Consider the following 22,410-nt stretch of genomic DNA (forward strand, 5'->3'; position numbering starts at 1 on the left):
TCTCCAGATGTAGCCCATGGTCCCACATGAGCATTAACTCCATCCCCCATCTTTACTTGGAACTTTCAGAGACCCAAGTGGAAGGCCAAACCTGGGGCAGTAGACTGAGGGGCCTCGAGGGAGAGCAGCTAGGCTCTGGGATGCTGCACACCAGCAGCCTCAGTGTGGCTCCCTCGCCTGACCTGTCCCTCAGGGGTGCAAACGCATGAAAGAGACCAAGGCTGTGGCTCCTCCCACGGGGAAGCACTGGTTCAGAAGCAAATACTGATTAAGAAGAGACTTGATACCCTATGAGCATATACAGGGGGAGGAGGTCCCCCTCAGTCACAGTCATAGGGGAGGGGAGTAGGGGGAAAGCGAGAGGGAGGAAGGAATGGGAGGATACAAGGGATGGGCTAACTATTGAGATGTAATATGAATGAACTAATAAAAAGGAAAAAAAGACTTATTTTATTTGCACAGACCCACTGCTGCCCTCCCCCTCAACTTGGGGGGCGCCCAGGAAGCTCCGGCCATGCAGCTCTGGCTCACACGTGCTGCCTGCGATGTCTCAGCACCTCAGTGGGAGTGAAGAGGAAATCCTCCCCGCACACCTGGCAGTGGTAGGGCCTCTGCAGGGCTGATGTCTTCTGTGGCGGTGCAGGAGCAGCATCCTCAGACCCTGTGAAGGAATGGGGTGACTATGGCTCCCACCCTCCCCTGGTACCTTCCTGTGAGCCAGGCTGCCCCAGCATTTGGGGCACACTGTCTTCTCCCTGTGGCACTGTGGCAGATGTGACACAACAGCCACTTTAGAGGAAGACAAATGAGAGGTAAAGAGCTGGCTGTCCAGGTCCTCCCTCCCGTGGCTGGGCTTCAAGGATCATGCGTGGTCCCAGCCAGGGCCAGGGGTCAGACATAGGAAGCAATGTGTGATGGGCAGTGGTTTAAAGCACCATGCTTGCTGGGCGGTGGTGCACGCCTGTAATCCCAGCACTCAGGGAGGCAGAGGCAGGCGGATCTCTGTGAGTTCGAGGCCAGCCTGGTCTACAAAGTGAGTCCAGGACAGCCAAGGCTACACAGAGAGACCCTGTCTCAAAAAACCAAAACCAAAACAAACAAAAACAAAGTGAGTCCAGGACAGCCAGGCTACACAGAGAAACCCTGTCTCATTAAAAAAAAAAAAAAAAAAAAAAAAACATCATGCTTGGCACAGGACAAACACACACAGACACACACATATACACACGGACTTGCCTGGACCATCCCTCGGTGCCTCAGGGCAGGTGTTCTCATGAGCAATGCGCTCCAGGGGTGTGAACGGCATGTGCAGGCTGCAGTGCGGGCAGGTCCAGAAGGAACGCAGACAGTCACTGTACAGGTCAGTGTCACTCTACGATGGAGGAGAAGGTGTTAGGATGCATGTTTCACCAGCTGGGAGCCTCCCAGACCTTTCAGGGCAGCAACTCATTCGGAAGTTTAGCCTGACTGAGACTGCGGTTGCCAGGTGGGCCTGGAGCTTCCAACCGCCTACGTCCAGAGCAGTGTGTGTGTAGGGGGGGTGGTTTGGGGGGGGGGGGGTGGGGGGGTGGAGGGCTCCAGGCAGCAAGTGGCCACACTCACCGTGAGGCAGTTGTAGGTGAGAAAATCGGAGACAGCGTAGCCCCCCTTGGTGGGGTGTGGGGTCAGGGTAGAATTTCCAAAGAGGCCAGGCAGACTAGGGGCAGTCGTGATGGTCTGGGGTCCCACATAGAGGTTCTGGGCTTCGAGCCCAGTGAGCCTTCGGAGGCTGTATGGAACCTGCGGAAAAAGGAGAGCAGAAATGGAGATGGGGTGGGCACGCCCAGAGCCACCTCTGCCTAACGCCCTCCCTTGGACTTTGTGGGATGCAACTACCAGCCTAAACCACTCACGACTTGCTTTCAGGCCTCTGTAGCCCCACCGGCCCCTCCAACTGCCCTTCCCAGTCTCTCCCTCTGGTCCATCACCACAATGAGACCACAGCCGGCCCTTAGCCACCTTGGCCCTCCTGCAAGGTGTCTGAGGCTTGGTCCACTTTCCCCAACCGCCTAGGCCCATCCTCATGCCCCACTCCCTGAAGTCAGCCTGGATTCACCCCTCTTCCTGAGCTCCCCAGAGGCAGAAGTGGGAGCAGCGGTGTGTTCCCACCTAAGGGCACGACCACAGTCCGATTTACCTACATCTTCCCCTTGGTCCTCACAGGGGACACCTGGGTCCTCACACCCCACGTATCCTTAGCTCACACCACGCATGCAGAAGGCATGCATCACCTGCCTAGTGGGTGGCACAGGGCGGTGTCTAACAACACGGCCCCGGAGCCAAATACTAGTGCCTCCCTTTACCAGCCACTTAGCCTCTTTGAACTGAAAATCCTTAAGTGAGCCTCCACTTTTTTGGTGGTGGTGGCACACGCCTTTATTCCCAGCACTTGGGAGGCAGAGGCAGGAGGATCACTGTGAGTTCGAGGCCAACCTGGTCTGCAAAGCAAGTCCAGGACAGCCAAGGCTACACAGAGAAACCCTGTCTTGAAAAACCAAAAAAAAAAAAAAAAAAAAAAAAAAAGAAGTCAGCCCCCACTAAGTGATGTCCCCTTCTGGCCACACAGTACCTTGGCCGCCATGAACTGCAGCAGCTCCCGGCTCAGAGCAGCCACCTCCTGAGGGCCGACTGCTGGAGGCTCCACTTCTTCCTCCTGAGCTAGCTTCCTTCGCTGGGCCTGGCGGGCCAGCTGCCGGTCCAAGGCACTTTCCCAGTGGGCACGGAGCCGCAGGGATGTTGCCAGGAGCCGGACGGCACTCTCGCTGTCTGCGAGCTGCAGCTCCAGCCACCCATCAGCCACCAGGCGGGAGCAGTCACCGTTGGTGTCAATGGAGCGACTGAACAGCAGGAGGGACTGGAAGAGGCAAGAGTGGGGAGCTGGGGAGCAGCTGTGCGGCTTAGGGTGCCGGCTCAGAGCACCTCCACCTGGCTGTGACCCTGCCTACTGTCCACTTGCTTGTCCAGTCAATGCACTGACCTGTTCGTGCCTCATCTGCCCATCACTTTATCCAGTGTTCCCCACTAATCTATCCCATATATCTGCCCATCCACCTGTCCATCCATCCATCCATCCATCCATCCATCCGTCTCCCTGTCCATCCCCCACTTGTGCACCCATCACCTGTCTGCCTACCTACCCACCCACACCTCCCTGTTCTCCTCCCATCCACCTGTCCGCCTCCCCCTGTCTACGCAATAGAACCACCCACAATCCTTCGGGCCTCCTCTGCCGTGATTGGGGCCACGCTGGAGACACGGTGAGCAACACAAAGCCAGCCCAGCAGGGCGTGGTGGCGCACGCCTTTAATCCCAGCACTCGGGAGGCAGAGGCAGGTGGATCGCTGTGAGTTCAAGGCCAGCCTGGTCTACAGAGAGTTCTAGGACAGCTAGAGCTGTTACACAGAGAAACCCTGTCTCAAAAACAAGACAAAACAAAACAGAAAAACCACAATCTAAAATAACCCAGCCTGGCTTCATGAGGCGCCTACTGGGATTGCAGGTATTGACCTGAAGGACTGGCTTCCCTGACCTGTGAGGCCAGGAGGGCAGGAGAAGGCGTGGCTCCTCAGTATGCCAGTGGTTGCTAGGGACAGTGCTAGGCACTCAACAAGTAACCATGGAACAGAGCCACGAATGAGAACCACCCACAGCAGCAGCCAGACCATGACAGCCGCCAGTGCGGCTCATCTAGGCCGCTGTCCAGCCTGAGTCAGGGCAGAAGCCTACCTGCAGGGCCGGGATGCGGACACAGTTCACCAGGTATGGCTTGTTGGTCTCCAGCAGGGAGACGAAGGCCAGCAGTTGGTGCTTGCAGCTCATTTGGTCCTTGCCATCTGAAAGGTGAAAGAAACAGGGCATGGTGGCGCACGCCTTTAATCCTAGCACTCAGGAGGCAGAGGCAGGCGGATTGCTGTGAGTTCGAGGCCAGCCTGGTCTACAAAGCAAGTCTAGGATAGCCAAGGTGACACAGAAAAACCTGTCTCAAAAAAAAAAAAAAAAAAAAAAAAAAGAAAAGAAAGAAAGAAAGAAAGGAAAAGAAAAGAAAAAGAAAGGTGAAAGAGGCAGCTCAGGCCTCTCTGACCAACTCCAACACCCATGGCCACCTGTCCGTCACTCCAGGCCCATCGTGACAAGGCACACCCTCAGTGTGAGACAAGTTCAGCTTACTATAAACACTCTGCCACGGCCTATGAGCTTTTGGATACAGCCTGACACTAAGGAACTGTTATCTACTTTGACTTGACGGGGTCATCAGCAGTGTCCTGACACAACGGTCCCATTATTATATGGCATGAGCTTTAATGTACCCCCAGCAAGGGCTGGGGAGGTGCTTGCTGCCAAGCCTGACAACCTAAGCTTAATTCCTAGAACCTACGTGGTAGAAGGAGAAGTGACTCCTGTAGGCTGACCTCTGACCTCCACATGCATGCAGTGACATGTGTGCTCTCAAACATACACAAAGTAAGGAAATGTAAAAACATTACTATAGTGTAATCCCAGCACTCAGGAGGCAGAGGCAGGTGGATCACTGCAAGTTCAAGGCCAACCTGGTCTACAAAGTGAGTCTAGGACAGGCAAGGCTACACAGAGAAACCCTGTCTCAAATATATATATATAAACATAATAATAAATGTAAAATTTATATGTAAAAAATATATATGTAAAATAACATAATAATAAATGCAAAATTTAGATGTAAACAAACAAACAAACCACAATGCTCCAGCAAACACTGAAGAGGAAAAAGTGAACACGTTGCTCACTCAGGAAAGTTAGGGAGTGAGAGGACAGAACAAACAAACAAGGCTGACGAAGCATGGTTGAGGTCACCCAGGGCTTGTCACTACCTTTGTATGACTGGAAAATTTCAAAATGGAGGAAAAGAGGAGCTGAGGCGTAGCTGAGTAGGGCACTGCCTCGCTTGTGTGAGGCTTTGGGGTCCATGTCTAATGCCGCAGCAACAGCAACAGAAAGGGAGGAAGGAAATGCTAGCGGCAGAGAGGACTGCGGACCCGGTCATGGTGGCTAACAAAGCTGATTCTGCCCTTGACCCTGCCACGCCACCGTAGCCTGGCTGTCTTCTGAGCATGCAGTCAGGCTGCAGGGACCCCTGTGGCTCTGTACAAAAGTTGGGGAGCCTCCCTCAGGGGCCAAGCTGAGGCTTTCACAGGCTGGACAGAAGCTCAGCAGGCCAAGGTGTGAGAGGGAGCCCTGGGGAATACCCGAGTGAGGGACCTGAGCTTGTGGAGTCGCCATCTCTCACGTGCCACCAGGGTCACTGTACCTTGGCTCCCTTCGCGGCCTGAGGCTTCCGGTCCCTGCGTGTGCAATACCTCGGGGCTGTTGGCGAAGACACAAGTGGGGTGCAGCACGGTGCCCTGCTTGGCCTGGGTGTGGAAAATCTGCAGAGGCCGAAGGCAAGAGCTGGAACAGAGGCCTCGGACCTCCAGTCCCCTCTTCTCCTCCCCTGGGACAAGGTCCTTCCTTCATGACTGCTCTCAGATCCACAAAGTTCTCCGGACTCCTGCCCAAACTGGGTCGGACCCACCACCGCCTTGCTCTCCTCCAGTTCCTGTGCCCCATGGCTAGTGTGCAGAGCAGCCCAAGGACAAAGCCAAGGGTCCTTCGGTCACACTAAGTTCCCAGAACACAGCAGGTGCTCAGTTAAGTGACAGACAAAAAAAAAACAAGAAGGAACCCCACCTGGTCCGAGTCCTTGCGCCCACTGTTGAATGCATCGGGCACAGCCAGCTGTGGATAGAGGCCCCGCCCCAGCACCAGCTTGAGTAGAGCCAGCTGGTCCCGGGTCAGGTCCTGGGCTGAGCTGGCGGCCGCCTGCAGCTGCTCCAGGTTGTGCCGAAGCTTAAACTTCACATCCTGTAAAGACAAGGATGGAGGAGCCGGGCGGTGGTGGCGCACGCCTTTAATCCCAGCACTCGGGAGGCAGAGGCGGGCGGATCGCTGTGAGTTCGAGGCCAGCCTGGTCTACAAAGTGAGTCCAGGACAACCAAGGCTACACAGAGAAACCCTGTCTCAAAAAACAAACAAACAAACAAACAAACAAAAAAAGACAAGGATGGGTGGCCACTCTGGGGGATTCCCCCACCCACACCCTTTGCTCTGGAAGGTGCTATGCTAGGATGTATGGGTTGGGAGGGGCTGTGAAAATCATCCAAAGTGAGGGCAAGGCCAACACATCTCTTGGGTCTTTTGGGGGGGAGGGTTGTGCCTCTTGTGTCACATGCCCCTTCGTGTCCCTGAGCCAGTATCTGGCTGCCCCACCTGGATGTCAACGCTGTCGGCCCCCTGGGAGGCAGAGCCCTCGTCGCTGGAGCAGCCGTCCTCCTCCTGCAGCCTCAGCACCTTGCGCCTACGGCTCCCACCCTCCTCATGCTGCCTCTTCAGCTGGTGCAGGGCCCTGCGCTCTCGGCGCTGCTGCAGCCGACTGTAGCTGTCCCCTGGGGCCACTGCCTGGGTCCCACTCAGCAACCCGTGATCCTCCAACAGCTCCTGAGGACAGGAAGGGCACAGGTTAAGTGGGCACAGTCAACGAGTGGGTGCTGAGGCTGACACAGGCTCACCGGCTGGTATAGGAAACTTTTCCCCCCCATCAGTGCTCTCCTCAGTGCAAAGTGAGGGTACCTCAGTGCCCCCTGCAGGGCCTGGGATTGAGAGGGTCAGTTTCGCGCCCTGAGGACGGCTTGTTACTAGTTAGCCCAGGCACACCTGATCAGGCACAGATGGTTCACAGGAGGGTCACAGCAGCTGCTCCCAGAGCTGCCTGCAGGCTCACTTGAGGGCTGGAGAGGGTCCTCTGGCCCCAGAAGATTCCTCTCACAGCCGGGCTGTGCCTGGGAACCTGTCGACGTGGCCATGCACACCGGTAATCCTGGCACTCAAGAGGCTGAGGCAGGAGGATCATGGGTTTGAGGCCAGCCTGGGCTACTTAATAAGGCTCTATGAAAAAAAGAGGGCCTGGGAGTTTCCCCTCAGTGATAAGGTCTTTACCTAGCAAGCTGTTCAAGACCGACAAGCGTGGGACCCCAGCTCTAGACGCCGCAGGTATGGAGAAGAAAGGACTGAGCCCAACACTGGAACTCTGGAAAGGTTTCTGAGCCTCATCTGGCCCACCTGCCCTCAAGGCCATAGATTCCTACCCCCAGGAACTCCTGTGGTCCCCACACTCCAGACGCTGCTGGACCACCGCAAAACAACGCATCTGAGCTCCCTGTAAGCGATGGAGAGACGCATGCGCGCGCGCTCGCGCGCGCGCGCACACACACACACACACACAGAACAAAAGCCACGAGCCGGTGGAATCCGAGTTCAGGATGGAGGGCATGTGCTCTGTCCTCACTCACCTCCAGCGACCACAGTGACTGCCCACACAGCCACCCACAAGCACGTCACGCAGCGCCTGGCAAGCTACGTACAATATGTTCACTGGGACTCACTGAGCTTGCAAAAGTGGCGCCACTTTCACCTTCCAGTTTCCAGGGCTAAGCTAAAGGCCAAGGGACAGTGGCGGGGGTGGGGGGGGGGCGGAGGTGGGAAGGGGAGGGGATGATGCCCGCAGCCACACTGTCAGAACATGGTAACAGTGCAGCTCAGCACCCTGGGGCAAAGGGTAGAAGCAGGAGAGGGGGCTTTTCCATCATTATGCCATACAGCCAATGACCCGTGCACCTTCCCCACGAACCCCGCCTCAAGGTCCACGTTTTTGCCACCTTGCCCAGGCTACCCCAGTCCTGCTTGTCTTCTGGAACAGTGATGTGGTGGGGCCCTGGTCACCAGGAAGAGTCTGGTCCTCACCTTGAACTGCCGCCGCAGGTTGGCCATCTCGTACAGCCGATGCTCCTCCACGCCCCGGCGGCGGCACCACTTGCGAGAGTTGCCACTCTGCTCAGATTTCACCTGGTTGAGGGGCAGACACCTCAGAGTCAGTGGCCTGGACAGCAGCTCGGGGAGGGAGCCCCAACACAAGAGGCTCTGAGGCAGGGGCGGGATGCAGGGTGGGGGGGGGGGGTGGCGCTCTCAGAGACTCTGCTAACCTCCCATAGGAGCACCCAGACAGCACGCACTGGGTGAGGTGCTTTAGTCCTGACTCAAAACTGCCACTGGGGAGGACTCAGTACTGGTGGACTGGGTACACGATGTCCCCCAAGGAGGATGGCTTTCCTCTAGACAGCACTGGCTTCTGTAGGGCTTTGGCAATCCCAAGCTCCCTGTGGATCCCAGGCTGGACGGTGGGGATGAGGGATTCCTTGGGTAGATGCAGGCCTCAGAAACACAAAGCACTATAGCTACAAGATTCCCCAGCTGGGTTGAATGACAGAGGCGCCCAGCCCAGCCTCACCTGCACCCAGGCATTGAAGACATTGAACAGCGTGAAAGGGTCACCCTGGTCACTTTCCAGGGGCCGCCGGGCCGTGGCGCAGTCCAAGTTGCTCTGGGCACTGCGGGTGAATGGTGACTGGACGCTGAGGGCGGCGGCAATGGTGAGCACTGGCTCTGCCAGGCTGAACATGGAGCCAAGGATCAGCATCTTCCCTGTGGGTGGCAGGGGCTGAGCTAAGCCTGGGGAAAGCATCCTCCCCGAAGCCCTGAGCTCACCTCCTTCTCCCTTGCTCACAAAGAGCCATCAACAGATGTGGTGGTGCATGCCTTTAATACCAACACTCGGGAGGCAGAGGCAGGAGGATCGCTTTGAGTTCGAGGCCAGGCTGGTCTACAAAGTTAGTCCAGGACAGCCAAGGCTACACAGAGAAACCCTGTCTCAAAAACAAATGAACAAAACAAAACAAAAACAAAGAGCCATCGGGAACCAGATGGACAGATTCAGACCCACAGGCTGAGATTCGGTGCTGGATGCAGTTTTGCGCTACCCGTGTACTCACAATGGCCTCCCAGGCCACTGCTCTCCTCCCTGAGTGAAACCTGCACACAGCCTGCCCTGGTCTGTCCTGGTGCGGACTGTGCCCACAGCAGAGTGAGACTGGCTTCAGTCTTCATTTAGTTCTAGGAGGGGGGGAGGAGGAGGAGGAGGAGAAAGGGGGCTGAGCCTGCTTCCTTGCCTATCCCAATAAGGACCAGAGGCCTGACCCCATCAGCTCTGATTCCTACACTTTAGCCTGAACTCCTTCCAAACAGACAAAACCAGCCGCCTGCTGAGCCACTGGAGGTCTCAGAGACCGCAGCACCCAGCCTCTCTGGCCTGCGCTGCTGGGATTAGGAAAGATACTCACAAGATATTCAAACCACTGGCCACAGATGTGGGCAGTGGTGTGGGGGTGGCCCTGCTGAGGTGGCAAAATGTGGGCTGTGGTGGAAAGGGAACATCATGAGTCAGGAAAAGTGAGGTACAGGGGATGACTCAGACCGAGCAAGAGGAAGGGCCAGCCCACTTGACACATCCGATGACAAAACAGGGCCACCAGGACAGAGCAGAGACAGGCTCTACAGAGAAGCAGGTGGATCTGAGAAAGTGGTCTCTCCAGCAGTTCTTGCTCAGTCAGGTACTTTCATCTTGCCCTTGGGTCATGTTCACGCCCACTATTAGCGCCTGCAATGGGATCACTGCCTTGAGAGGGTGGGTACTGATGCTGTGTCACACAGGTCAGAGTTCGTGGGCCCAACCCCTCAGGACAAATGCCCCTCCCTGCTTGGTAACAGCAGAGACAGGTTCACCCCATCTTTTTTAGGACACCGAAGACCTCACAGCGCAGAGTCAGAGACAACTCAGGCTCCGCTACAGTGACAATTTTGAAATTTTGGTTTCTTTAAAAACAAAACAAGCCGGGCAGATGGTGGCGCATGCCTTTAATCCCAGCACTTTGGAGGCAGAGGCAGGCAGACTGCTATGAGTTTGAGGACAGCCTGGACTACAGAGTGAGTTCCAGGACAGCCAGAGCTGTTACACAAAGAAACACTGTCTTAAAAAATCGAAACAAAAACAATACAAACAAACAAACAAACAAACAAACAAAAAACCCCACAGGAATATTATAGGAATATGTTTTCTTTTTAATCCTAGGTGTGGGGTTATGGGGCTGCTTTGCAGCAGCTGACCATGATTTGCCTCACACGCTAGCAGAGGCATGATTTCACTGGCTGCAGACAGTTTCTGCGATTGTGTGATGCTTGGAATTCTGGGGGCTTTTCGGACCATACACAAATGGGAGGGCCCGAGAGGCAGGGTGGATTGCTGGTTGTGGTTTGTTAGTAGTCATGCTCAAAGAAGAAACAAGAAGAGGAAAAAGAGGAGGAGGAGAAAATTAGGTATCCTGCCGGTGAAGGCCAAACTTGCCCCAAGGAGCCTGAAGCCCTTAATCAGCAGGAAACAGCTTAATGATAATGTCGCCCTCTTTCCGACCCCTGATTTTATTCTTTCTTTTCCTCTCCCCTTTTTTTTTTCCTCTCTCTTATCTAGTGTTGAAAGGGAAGAAGAAAGGGGGTGCAGAGGGTAGAGGAAAGAAGAACCCATGAAATAGCTAAGCCCAGCTACACTCCCCTGGGTCCCAGACCAAGTCCTCCTGTCTCACCAGGCAGACCACTTTGTTTTCTGTTCACTTGCCCACTCCCCAAGGCAGAGTTGTCCTCAAACACTCCAGTTCTTCACCCGAAGCGTCTCGCTGAGACAGCACTGTCCCTGCCTGCCATCAGCCCTCTGCTTGAGTGCCCGTTTGGCCCAATTGCCACCTGCTTCCCTCCCAGGCAGGGCCGCTGTGTCCCCTCAGGAGTAGATTTGTCCTCCCATGCACGTGTGAGCTCCCCGTGAAAGTGGGGCTTGGCCCTTCACCGTCCCACTGGCTTCTAGAATACTTCTTGTGTGAGGCATTTAATGATGGGGCTGGGGGCTAACACTATGGCAGGCCACACTCGAGATGCTGGAAACTGAGCACTGTTTACTGGGTGGTCTACACACTGGCCTGCCCAGTGGCTGTTCCCTGTTTTTCCTCTTCTTAGCCTTCTATGGTCCCCTGCTCCCCCTACCTTATCCGCCCTCTTCCTCTGACAGCCATACAGGCCTTCCTCAGGCCACACGGGAAGGCTCCCACCACAGGGTCTCTGCACTGGCTATTCCCTTGGCTTGGCATGCCTTTCTGCCACATCTGTCCAAGACGGCAGCTGCCAGCCACACATGGCTGCCAAGAGCTTGAGATGCGGCTGATCCAAATGCACACTGGACATCCAAGGCTAGCACAAGGAAACAACACAAATACTATGATAATTTTATACCAGTTACACGCTGTGAGCATGTTTTGAATGTGTTTAAGTAAAATGAATTATTAAAAATGGATTCTCCCAACGGGTGTGGTGGCGCTCGCCTTTAATCCCAGCACTCAGGAGGCAGAGGCAGGAGGATCGCTGTGAGTTCGAGGCTAGCCTGATCTACAAAGCAAGTCTAGGACACCCAAGACTAAACAGAAAAATCCTGTCTCGGGAAAAAAAAAGTGGATTCTCCCATCTCCCTTTGCTGAGTCTGAAGTGGCACATGCTACTTCTGCCCAGTCCACCCACACTGCTCCCACCCTTATCTCTGCATCTCTGCACAACTGTCAGCTTCCTGTTGGGTGACAGTAGGGCCTGGCCCTCCCAACACCTGTCCATCTCCTGCATTCTCTCTCTGTCGCCTGCGCCATCAGGCCGCCGTGTACACCACTCCTTTTCCTGGTCTGTGTGTGTGGTGTCCATCGCCCACTGCCCCATCCCAGCACCAGGTGCTGGACTCTCCTGAGTGTGACAGGGAGTGTCCTGGGGAGGCCCAGCCGTGCCTGTGGGTCACTCTGAATGAGCAAGTCTGTGAGCGCTACCGCAGGGGATCCTTACCAATCACAACATCCACCGGCAGCTGGGCCAGCAGAGACCCGATGGGGGTGAGGGCTTCTGAGCTGTCCAGGGCCCCCTGGTCTCGGAGATAGAGGATGGCAGTTTCCAGGCTGGCAGGTGGAGGGGGTTCGATGAAGGGGAAGGTCCGTGGGTCCCCTACACTCATACTCTTCATCTGAAAGGAGAAGCAAATACCCTCAGGGGACAGACATGTGAACTGCTGTGGCACATGGATTCGTCAGACTCCAAAATGTCTACGGTGTCGAAGTTTGCCTCCCTCACAGATCTACATTGGATGATCTGCAATCCCTCAACCCATTAGAGCATCTGACTTCCAATAAGCATGTAACTGCATTGGGCCAACCTGAAAGCCCTCCTGGGACACGGTGGCCGGAGTGCCTCTGACACCCTCTCTGGGTTCAGGAAGCTGGGTAGGAGCCTAGAGCTACCAAGTTGATGTACTGCCTGGAGCAGTCCGCCGCAGCAGAAAAATCCTTGGGCTGCTCCTCAGCTGGGCAGTCCGCCTCTGAGGGGATGGTGACATGCCTGTGACAGTGTGACTGTGCTTTTCTCACTTGTAGACTAAAGACTCCCATCCATCTAGAGGCCCAGGAGGTGAGCCAGTACCGGGGAGAATTGTAACAAAACACCCCCAACACCGGCCTCATCTTGGCAAACAGAACGAGCACCACTCTGGTGAGTGGATAACAGGAGGTGTAACAGGAGTTCAGAGAGACCACCTGGACCATCTGGGGCTTGGCGATCTGGCCGGCCACTTGGCCACCTGCCATCTTACCTTCCACCTTGTTCCCTGACACTGTCAAAAAGAACATCCATGGGCCGAAGAGATAGCTCAGAGGTTAAGGGCACTGACTGATCCTCCAGAGGTCCTGAGCTCAATTCCCAGCAACCACCTGGTGGCTCACAACCATCGAGAATGTGATCTGATGCCCTCTTCTGGCCTGTAGGTGTACATGCAGCCAGAGTACTGTATACATAATAAATAAATAAATCTTTAAAAAAAAAAAAATCCAATGAGTAAAGTATGTGTCATCCTAATACACAAGAGGTTGAGGCTAGAGATTTTGATTCAAGGCCAGCTTGTGCTATAAAGTGAGACCCTGCCTCAACACACACACACACAATGCACACACACAGACACACACGCACACTCACACACATTCTCTCTCATACACACATGTGCTCTCTCTCACACAGACACACACATGCATGCACACACATATTCTCTCTCTCATACACATGCTCTCTCACACATGCTCTCTTTCACACATGTGCACACACACATACACACTGAAAAACCGGGAAAAAAGTAAGAAAGAAACCAAAAGTGAAGTGTGTGGCTTTTTGCTTTAGATTGCCTACACTGCTCTGGCCAGTGCTTTCGAGGTTCTAGAGACAGGGTCTCTGTATAGCCCAGACTGCCTTCATACTCTACATCTACTCCAAGGGGCTGGGGTTCAAGGCTTGTACCATCACCCCTGGGAAGCCACTGTCATTTTAAGTGGTAGGTGGATAAGTCACCAGTGGGTCAGAGGATCTGTTGTGTCACAATCAAAACCCCCCTCTTTAAAACTGGACCATAATGGGGAACACCAAAGTGTATGCCCATAGGAAGGGCACTGCCTCCTGCCAGCCCCAGACACACCTGGCAGCATGGGCCCCACGGCAGGTGTGGGGGGGCACCTCACTTGCTTTCTCCCCCCTTTTTCTTTCAATCTTTGACAATGAAGCGGGGGCTCACCCGTGGGAGGCCAGGGGTCGGTGTCAGAGCCAGATGGCCAGCTCGCCCCACTTTTCCATTTTAAGACAGATTAGCTGGGCTCCACTTGCTATGGAGCCTGAAATGACCCTGACCACTCAGACTAGACCTCTGGAGTGCTGGGATGACAGCTGTGGCTGCCATGCTGGGTTTCCCAGTGCTGGGGATGGAGCTAAGGGCTGTACTCCTGCTAGGTAGCCGCTCTACACTTGTCAGCTAAGCTGCTGCTCAGCCTCCTGAGTGCTGGGTGACAGATGCACAAAGTCCTGGCCTTCCTAAGGGTGACGTGGCAGGTAACTGAGTGGTGCCGGGCCTGTATCAGGGTCCTGCGCCTGGCTGTTCTCACTCCAGACTCTTGTCCCATGAGAGGTTCCCTGAAGAGGAGTGGTACATGCTGGGTCATGCCAGCAACCAGGAGGCAAAGACAAGAGGGCAGCTGCAAGTCAAAGGCAGCCTAGGGGAGCTGGGTGTGGTCTCACACGCCTGGAATCCCAGCACTCAGGAGGCGGAGGCAGGTGGATCTCTGTGAGTTCTAGGATAGTCTGGACTACAGAATAGAGAAACTTTACCTCAAACCACACACACACACACACACACACACACACACACACACACACACACAGGGGTGGGGCAAGCCTGAGCTACATAGCAAGTTCCAAAGGAACCCACAGAGATCCACTGAGAGTAAGAGCAAGAGAGCTTGTTAGCCATCCCAAGAGGATCTGTCCCAAAACTAAACCGAAAGCTGCACTACGAGACAAAGGTCATGGCTTAAATGTCTTAAGAAACTTTGTGTCAGGGGCTGGAGAGATGGCTCAGCGGTTAAGAGCACTGACTGCTCTTCCAGAGGTCCTGAGTTCAGTTCCCAGCAACCACACATTAGCTCACAACCATCTACAATGTGATCTATGCCCTCTACTGGCCTTCAGGGGTACAAGAAGGCAGAGCAATGTATACATAATAAACAAATAAATATTTTTAAAAAAAAGAAAGAAAGAAAGATGGTGTCAAAAGCCACTTTGCAGTGAGATCTGCTTCCAGGCTGTGCCCTTGGGTCTGAGGAGCAATTCTCCAGCCTGAGTGTGTGCTCTCTGAGTGATGTCTGCATCCCTGACTGGGTCAAACCCCTCTGGACCACTTCCTGGCAGCCGAGGTCAGGAAGCCTCACCTGAAGCACCAGCGCGTCCAGGGCCACCCTGCGAATCTCTGGGACTGGGTATGGAGCGAAGGCATCGTAGTCTGACTCGGCATAGAGGCGGTAGCAGACACCGGGCCCCGTGCGGCCCGCTCGGCCCTTGCGCTGCTCGGCACTGGCCTGGCTGATCCAGAATTCCTGCAGCCGCTGCAGTTTGGCCTGTGGGTCATAGCTCATCTCTTTCACCTTCCCTGGGTGGAGAGAAGGCAGGGGTGATGGTGAGGAGGGCACTGAGTGCGTGACACAGCCACGCAAAAAGCTGCTGGATGCTCGCATGGCCCACACGCACCGCTCTCCACAAGCCCCTGTGGTGAAGGTCTGGGGCTCCGTGGCCACATCTGTGCCCCAACACTCTGCTCACACACCCAGGACGTGCAGCACCCCAACTTTTCAGACACAGGACTGGTGGGAGGGCTTTGGGTCAAAAGGGGTCAGTGGGCCTTCCCCCTTCCCCCGCCCATTTTGCTTCCTGGCCCTGAGCGAGCTGCCTTGTTGTCACACACTCAACACTTTCCACCGCAGCCCCGAAGTCTCAGGATAAGTTGGGGGCAGAAGCCAGGAGCCAAGGCACATCTCTGCTGAAGTGCACACCCCTTTTTTACCCTTTTTTCCCTCCTCTGATCTTTTCTCTTTCGGATGGTCAGTCACCTACCACACACTGATTAAGTAAGCACCTACTACGTGCAGGCACAGGCATGGTCACAGGTGCTGGGAAGACAGCCACAAGCAAAAGCCCTGGTGTCCCAGGACCAAGTGCACTGCTGCACAGCATTCACAGTCTTTGCCACACTCTACAAAGTCAAGAGCATGCCATGAATAACCAACGGCACTTAAACAATGTCTTCATAGCCCTTGGGAGGCGGAGGCAGGCAGATCGATGTGAGTTCGAGGCCAGCCTGGTCTACAAGGTGAGTCCAGGACAGCCAAGGCTACACAGAAAAACCCTGTCTCAAAAACAAACAAATAAACAATATCTTCAAATACATGGTATTATGGGATGTTTTACCTGCCATGCCACCATGGCTCCAAGGCTCCTGGGCATTTACACTGTACCATATTCCCGCACACCTAAGAGAACCAGTTCACCCCTCCTTGCAGCCCAAGGACAGGTGGTTACCGTTTCCAGCTTACAAAAGGATCGATGAGAAGGCCCCTCTGGCCGGCTCTGGTATATATTAGCAACTATGCTGGGCTGGCTTTCCAGTGGATATTCCAGTTGGGAACACAGGAAATAAACAGAACCAGGGATTTAAAATATAATGCTGCCCTGCCCCCCAGCAGTGGAAGCAGGGGGGGCCGCTTACTAGGTGTGAACGCTTGCGCAAGGTGAGAGAGAGAGCTGGGGCCAGGATAGCTAAGAGAAGACAGCTCTCACCAGGGAGGTCCTGGGACAGACAGACGTAAGCCTGGAACATGTGGGGGACACTGAGGTGTGGCCTGGGCTCCTCCCTACGGTGGCCCGGGGCTCCGCGGCCACATCTGTGCCTCTCTCACTATGCCTGTGCTTCTGCCGGGTCCTCGTGGCGCTGCGTGGGCCGCTGTGTGCCATCCTTACCGGAGTCCACCACAAAGCGGATCCCGTCAATGGTGACTGAAGTCTCAGCTATGTTGGTGGACAGGATGCACTTCCGTACTCCAGCTGGGGCCACATCGAACACCTGGGGCGAGGGAGGAGGCCACATCAGGAACTAGCTCAACCCCGACTGACCTGCTTCCTTGATGGATGGCCCCCTGGGCATTCCAGGCATACATACTGCCCCCATGGCCTGAAACAGCCTCAGCACCCTCCCGGGTGCCCTACCTCCCCCTCCACACATCGCCTGAGCCGTCATCCCGGGCCTCCCTCCCTCAGCTCCTCAGCCCCTGAGCGGCTCAGCCATTCCTTGAACTCCTTCACCCTCCCCAAGCCCTGACCCCTCCCCTAGTCCAGGCCTTCCATCTCTGCCCTCAGCCTACAGAGCCACTCAGCTCTCTGGCCTCCGGGTTCCATTCCCGGTACGCCCCCGCCTTGCTCAGAGCCTTCCTGTGGCTCCCTGGTAGACTCAGGGCAAAGCCGCAACCACCTCATCAGCCCCATCTCTCCTGACTTCCTCGCACTGTCACCAAGGCCCCTTCTGCACACGCACTTCTCTTGGTGCTTGGGAACAGCTAAACATGGTGGCTAAGAACCAGAGCCACGGCCACAGCCAGCCTGCCACATATCTTTGTAAATAAAAATTTTCACTGGGACTCAGTGAGAGAGCCTATGGCCTACAAACCTGAAAACAGCTCCCTCTGGCCTTTCACAGGAAAATCTGCTGACTTCTGCCTAAGAGCACCCCCCCCCCCCCCACCAGGGCTAAATATTCTGGGTTTATTCAGCTATGTAACCCGATAAAATTCCACTGACCTGGGGCTTGGGGACACAACCGGTGCTATGTGTGGCTATACTTGGTTCCTGGCCTAGAGATTCCCACCTGCCCCCGCTTTGTAGGCTGAGCCCATACCTTGTCCTGGTCGGCCACGGAGAGGGCGCTGTGCAGAGGCAGCACCACCCAGCGCTGAGTGAGGCTGGCGTAGGCCTGGGCGGCGTCCAATACCGTGCTGATCTCTGCCATGCCACTGAGGAAGACAAGGAGGTCCCCCCGTTCCTCCGGGGGGTACTTATTGTCGATGGCCTCCAACACTCTCAGGAAAGGTCTTGGATCCAACTTCTCAGCCTTGGACCCTGTCTGCTCTGCCTCCTGTGGCTGGTACACTACCTGTGAGAGAGCCCATGCAGAAACACGCTGTCACTGTGGAACAGCGATGATGGGGCGGGAACTATGGGGTCATGGGGTTCTGGGGGAGGTGGGGGGTGGGAGGTGGGGGACAACTAGCACAACTAGTAGGCAGGTGGCACACCCAGGGTAGATAACTTTTAGAGGAGATAGTGAAGTCAAAAAGTATTGAGGTGAGCCGGGTGTGGTGATCCATGCCTTTAATCCCAGTACTCGGGAGGTAGAGGCAGGTGGATCGCTGTGAGTTCGAGGCCAGCCTGGTCTACAAAGCAAGTCCAGGACAGCCAAGGCTACACAGAGAAACCCTGTCTCGGGAAGAAAAAAAAAAAAAAAGCATCGAGGTGACACAAAGGCTTCTGGGTACTGGCGGTGCCAGGGGTTTTTTAAGCTACTGGCCAGCACCTGGGCTCTCAGAAAGTCACACTCTGGGCAAGAAGAAGAGCTGAGCCAGCGAGGGCACCACCCAGGACTTGTTAGGAAACACCCTTATGAGCATGCAAAACCACAAACTTCCAGTCTGCGCACTTGACCACACAGACAAGGGCAGGGCCTCGCTGCGCGATGGCAGCATCTGAACTGTGCCTACGGATGTCGGGAGAACATATCCGATATGCAGACGGAGGGACAGCCGATTAAAGGTTCTGTGATGAGTCCTCCCCCCTCCCCCCGCCACGGACCATCCAGCCCAAAGCTTCAAGCCTGCTGCCTATGAGAGCCATGCGCCCCTCCCCTCGCCCCCCCTGCCCCCCCCCCCCGCAAGATGGAAGAGCTGTGAGAAGGGAGGAGCCTGAGCCCCTGCGGGACCCCCTGGAGGTCAGGGCGGTGCTCACCGTGATGGGGAAGAGCCTCCCCGGCACCTGCACCACAGGAGCGTGGCTGAAGTAGCTGGAGAAGAGAGAGATGTTGATGGTGGCGGACATGAGGATGACCTTGAGGTCAGGCCGCTGGGGCAGCAGGCGCCGCAGGACACCCAGCAGGAAGTCATTGTGGAGGTGCCGCTCGTGGACCTCGTCCACGATCAGGACCTGGTACTGGGGCAGGCTGGGCTCCCGCTGGATCTGGCGGAGGAGCAGCCCCACGGTCAGGAACACGATCTTGGTAGCTGCTGATCGGGTGCTTTCAAAGCGGATCTGGTAGCCAACCTGGGGTTGAGGGGAGGAGAGTGTCAGGAGAAAACACGACGAAGAGAGTCTGGTGGGGTGAGGGGGAATGAGCGATGGGGGGGGGGGGGGGAACGAGAGCTCCTCCCTGTCCAACATGCAAGTCCGGCCGCGTCTGTGGGTCACACAGGAGTCTGCGGGCTTGTCAGCTAGGCACACAAGCTCTGCTAGGCACGCAAGGCCACCCTAGAGACTGGAGTTCCTCCTCCAGGATGCACGGGACTTACAGGTGCTTAACCTTGGGCAGTATCTGGGTGCAGTTCCTGATAGCAGAGTAATGGGGAGTAAGGCTCCCCTTACTATGCACCAGGAACACGTCTCTGTTACACACGCAGTAAGTGTGTAACTCGTGGCACCCTTACCCCACCATCCTGACTCCACACGAGGAAACAAGGCCACTTATCTCAAGGGACAGCTGAAACAATACTGAGAAATACGTCTTAACCCTGACCTCACACTATACTACACCTTCTCCATACATATCTCACACACACACACACACACACACACACACACACACACCATACATTCACTCTTTTTTTTTTTTTTTTTTTTTTTTGGTTTTTTCGAGACAAGGTTTCTCTGTGTAGCCTTGGCCATCCTGGACTCACTTTGTAGACCAGGCTGGCCTCGAACTCACTGCGATCCGCCTGCCTCTGCCTCCCGAGTGCTGGGATTAAAGGCGTGCGCCACCACGCCCGGCCATACACTCACTCTTAATGAACTCTGGCTCTGAATGCAGAAGTTTTGGAGTTTTTTTTTTTTAAACCTTTTTTATTGTTTTTGCTTTTCGAGACAGGGATTCTCTGTGTAGCCCTGGCTGTCCTAGACTTGCTTTGTAGACCAGGTTGGCCTTGAACTCAGAGATCCACCTGCCTCTGCCTCCTGAGCACTGGGATGAAAGGCGTGGGCCACCATCGCCCTACCCTCACACTCCACCCCCACCCGCAGGAGTACTTTCTCGTAGCCTGAAAGTAGGCAACATTCTCAAAATAGGACCCAAAGTGCACCAGCCACAGGAAGAACAAACGGGAGAAAAGGCTGAAGGGATATGCACTATAAATTCAGCAGCAGAAATGTTCGAGTGGCAGAGACGGGATTGGAATCCTAGAGACTGCCAGGCATGGTGGCGCACGCCTTGTATCCCCTCACTCAGGGAGGCAGAGGCAGGCGGATCTCTGTGAGTTCGAGGTCAGCTTGGTCTACATAGTGAAAGACTGTCTCAAAATGAAATCCAAGGATTCTAGAGGTTAGAGGAAAGAAACAGGCCGGGGATGCAGCCAGCTGACAGCAACTGTTTGGCATGGATGAGACCCTAGTTCAACACGCAGCACTCCCACAAAACAAAACAAACAAACGTTTGGAAACAAACGTTTCTAAGGTGCTATACTGGTTGATGCTAGTTGCCTCTGTCATCTGTAGCCTGTACAAGCTGATCTGCAGAGAGGCGTTCTAGAAGAATCGTCTCTGGGTCAGTGCCTAAGTGTTAACTTTTTTTTTTTTTCTGAGACAGGGTTTCTCTGTGTAGCCTTGGCTGTCCTGGACTCACTTTATAGACCAGGCTGTCTTCGAACTCACAGAGATCCGCCTGCCTCTGCCTCCCGAGTGCTGGGATTAAAGGCGTGAGCCACCACACCCGGCCCCTCAGTGTTAACTTTTATGCATGCAGCCTTGAGGACTATCGCTCCCTGGAGTCTCACTGGAAAACCTGGGAACCCACCATGCCACTCACCTGGGAGCCATACTGACTGAGGCTCTCGAAGCCAACGCGCTTGGCCAGTGAGATGCAGGCGATTCTCCGGGGCTGCGTGCACGCCACGTGACTGAAGCCGGCAGCCAGTAAGTACTGGGGCACCTGAGTGGACTTGCCGCAGCCTGTGTCACCGGCCACCACCACCACTTGGTGCTCCTTGAGTGTCTGCAGGATGCGCTTCCCGTACTGGGCTATGGGAAGCGCAGCCCGCTCGCGCTGCAGTTTGGCGAGTCGCCCAAAAGCTTGCTTCTGCTGGAAGTCCAGGTAATGGAGCAGTGCCCGACGGAACTCCGACACCCTTTCGGGGGGCAGCCCCCTGCCGGGTCCCTGACGGCCTCGGGTGTCTGGGCCTACGATGGAGAGGTTGATGCGGTAGCGGGGGTCGTAAGTGCGAGGTAGGTCAGCTAGAGCGGGGACGCCATGTTTGGGGTGACCAGGGTCCTTCTCCTCCTTCCGGGAGGTCTTGAGGTGCTGGAATCGCTGCAGGCGTTCAAAGAAAGCCCAGAATTTCTGGCACTCCTCTGAACCACGACGGATATAATCTTCATCACGAAAAAATACATCTTCCAAGAGGCTACGGGTCTCTGAACAATTCCAGTCCCATTTCTCTGGGGCCTCTTCCTCCCTGGGAGCGCGATGGTGGTGGTCCCGGTCTCGGCGATGGTCTCGGTGGTCCCTCCCCTCCCTTGTCCTGGGAGGGGGCATGGTTCCTATCACAGAGCTGTCACAGAAGTAGTCCCCCGTTCTGATCACGTGGACCAGGTATTCTCACCTATTCCCCGCCCCCCTGTGGCCCCCCCCCCAAACATCTCCAGCAGGCAGGAACCGCTTTGTCTTCAAAGAGTGATCCTCCCTTTCCTTGTTCGGGACCACTGTGGATGGCAGGGTGGGTAGCCAGGGGCCTGGAGGAGCTGGGGACACACCAGTCCCTTCATGACTCCTGCAGTGATCTCTGGAAGGCACAGGGCTTCATCCTGGACTTCTAGGTCCTAGATGTTGGAAGAAGAAAAGAGATGACATCCGTTCACTTTTAGAACATTCACCGAAAGCCTGCCGCTCTTCAGGCACTTGACTAGCGATCGCTACTACATACGGGTCACATGGACAGTCAACAAGAGAATCTTGTAAGAAGGAATAATCGGCTGGGTGTGGTGGCACACGCTTTAATCCCAGCTCATGGGAGGCAGAGGCTGGCGGATCTCTGAGTTCGAGGCCAGCCAGGTCTACAAAGTGAGTCCAGGACAGCCAAGGCTACACAGAGAGACCCTGTCTGGAAAACCAAAAAAGGAGGAGGAGGAGGAGGAAGAAAGAACGTAACGGAAATGATGAAAATAGGGCACCAGCTTTCCGTGTGGGGGACCACCAGGTTTCACAACACTGAATGAGGCTCCTTGAAATTGCATGGGCCGTTTCTATGGTCCTAGGAATTGGTTTTGCCTGCCTGGCCCGTGCCATCTTTTGCCTGGGAAGGTGTCTACCTTCCTTCGGTGAGCATCCCATCACATCCACGTGACGTGGCTCTGATGGGTTTGGGCAAACAGCAAAGGCCTGGCCAGCCATGGCTCTCTTTCTCCCCCTTGAATCGGGGATTGGTCAGAGGAATGGACACATGGCTCAATCAGGTCCCTGCCCTGGAATTTACACTTTGTTGCCAGGCGAGAGAAGCCCGCTGTTTTCATCTGTTCTAGAGAAGCTGGGTTAAACCTGAACACATTCAGAGTAGCTCTGGAGCGCGCGTCTTTCCTAGATAAGTACCTTGGACAAAACCCTGCATATGGCCACAACGGGCTCCCACAGGGATGTGGGAGATGCCTGAGAATATCATTAGTGTTCAAAGCTTAGTTCCTGTCAACCCTCCACTTCTTGGCTAGGTAAGAAAATGCCTTCAGAAGCTG

At 55.2% G+C, this 22,410-nt stretch overlaps 1 protein-coding gene across 1 annotated transcript; it reads right to left on the minus strand.

Moving 5' to 3' along the window:
* Positions 1-495: 495 nt before the first annotated feature.
* On the minus strand, positions 496-21,290 carry Dhx34 (DExH-box helicase 34). Its single transcript, XM_051162452.1, has 16 exons — positions 20,495-21,290; positions 18,433-18,744; positions 17,330-17,584; positions 16,399-16,501; positions 14,817-15,034; positions 11,869-12,043; positions 8,396-8,589; positions 7,852-7,953; positions 6,322-6,549; positions 5,743-5,916; positions 5,324-5,441; positions 3,766-3,872; positions 2,609-2,893; positions 1,603-1,779; positions 1,237-1,372; positions 496-661 (listed from the first exon to the last, which is right to left on the minus strand). Exons 1-16 carry the CDS (start codon positions 21,218-21,220, stop codon positions 528-530), a joined length of 3,444 nt encoding a protein of 1,147 aa, XP_051018409.1. The 5' UTR covers positions 21,221-21,290; the 3' UTR covers positions 496-527.
* Positions 21,291-22,410: the final 1,120 nt, after the last annotated feature.

This window comes from Acomys russatus, chromosome 19, assembly GCF_903995435.1.
Source record: "Acomys russatus chromosome 19, mAcoRus1.1, whole genome shotgun sequence".
In the NCBI taxonomy this organism is placed as follows: Eukaryota; Metazoa; Chordata; class Mammalia; order Rodentia; family Muridae; genus Acomys; species Acomys russatus.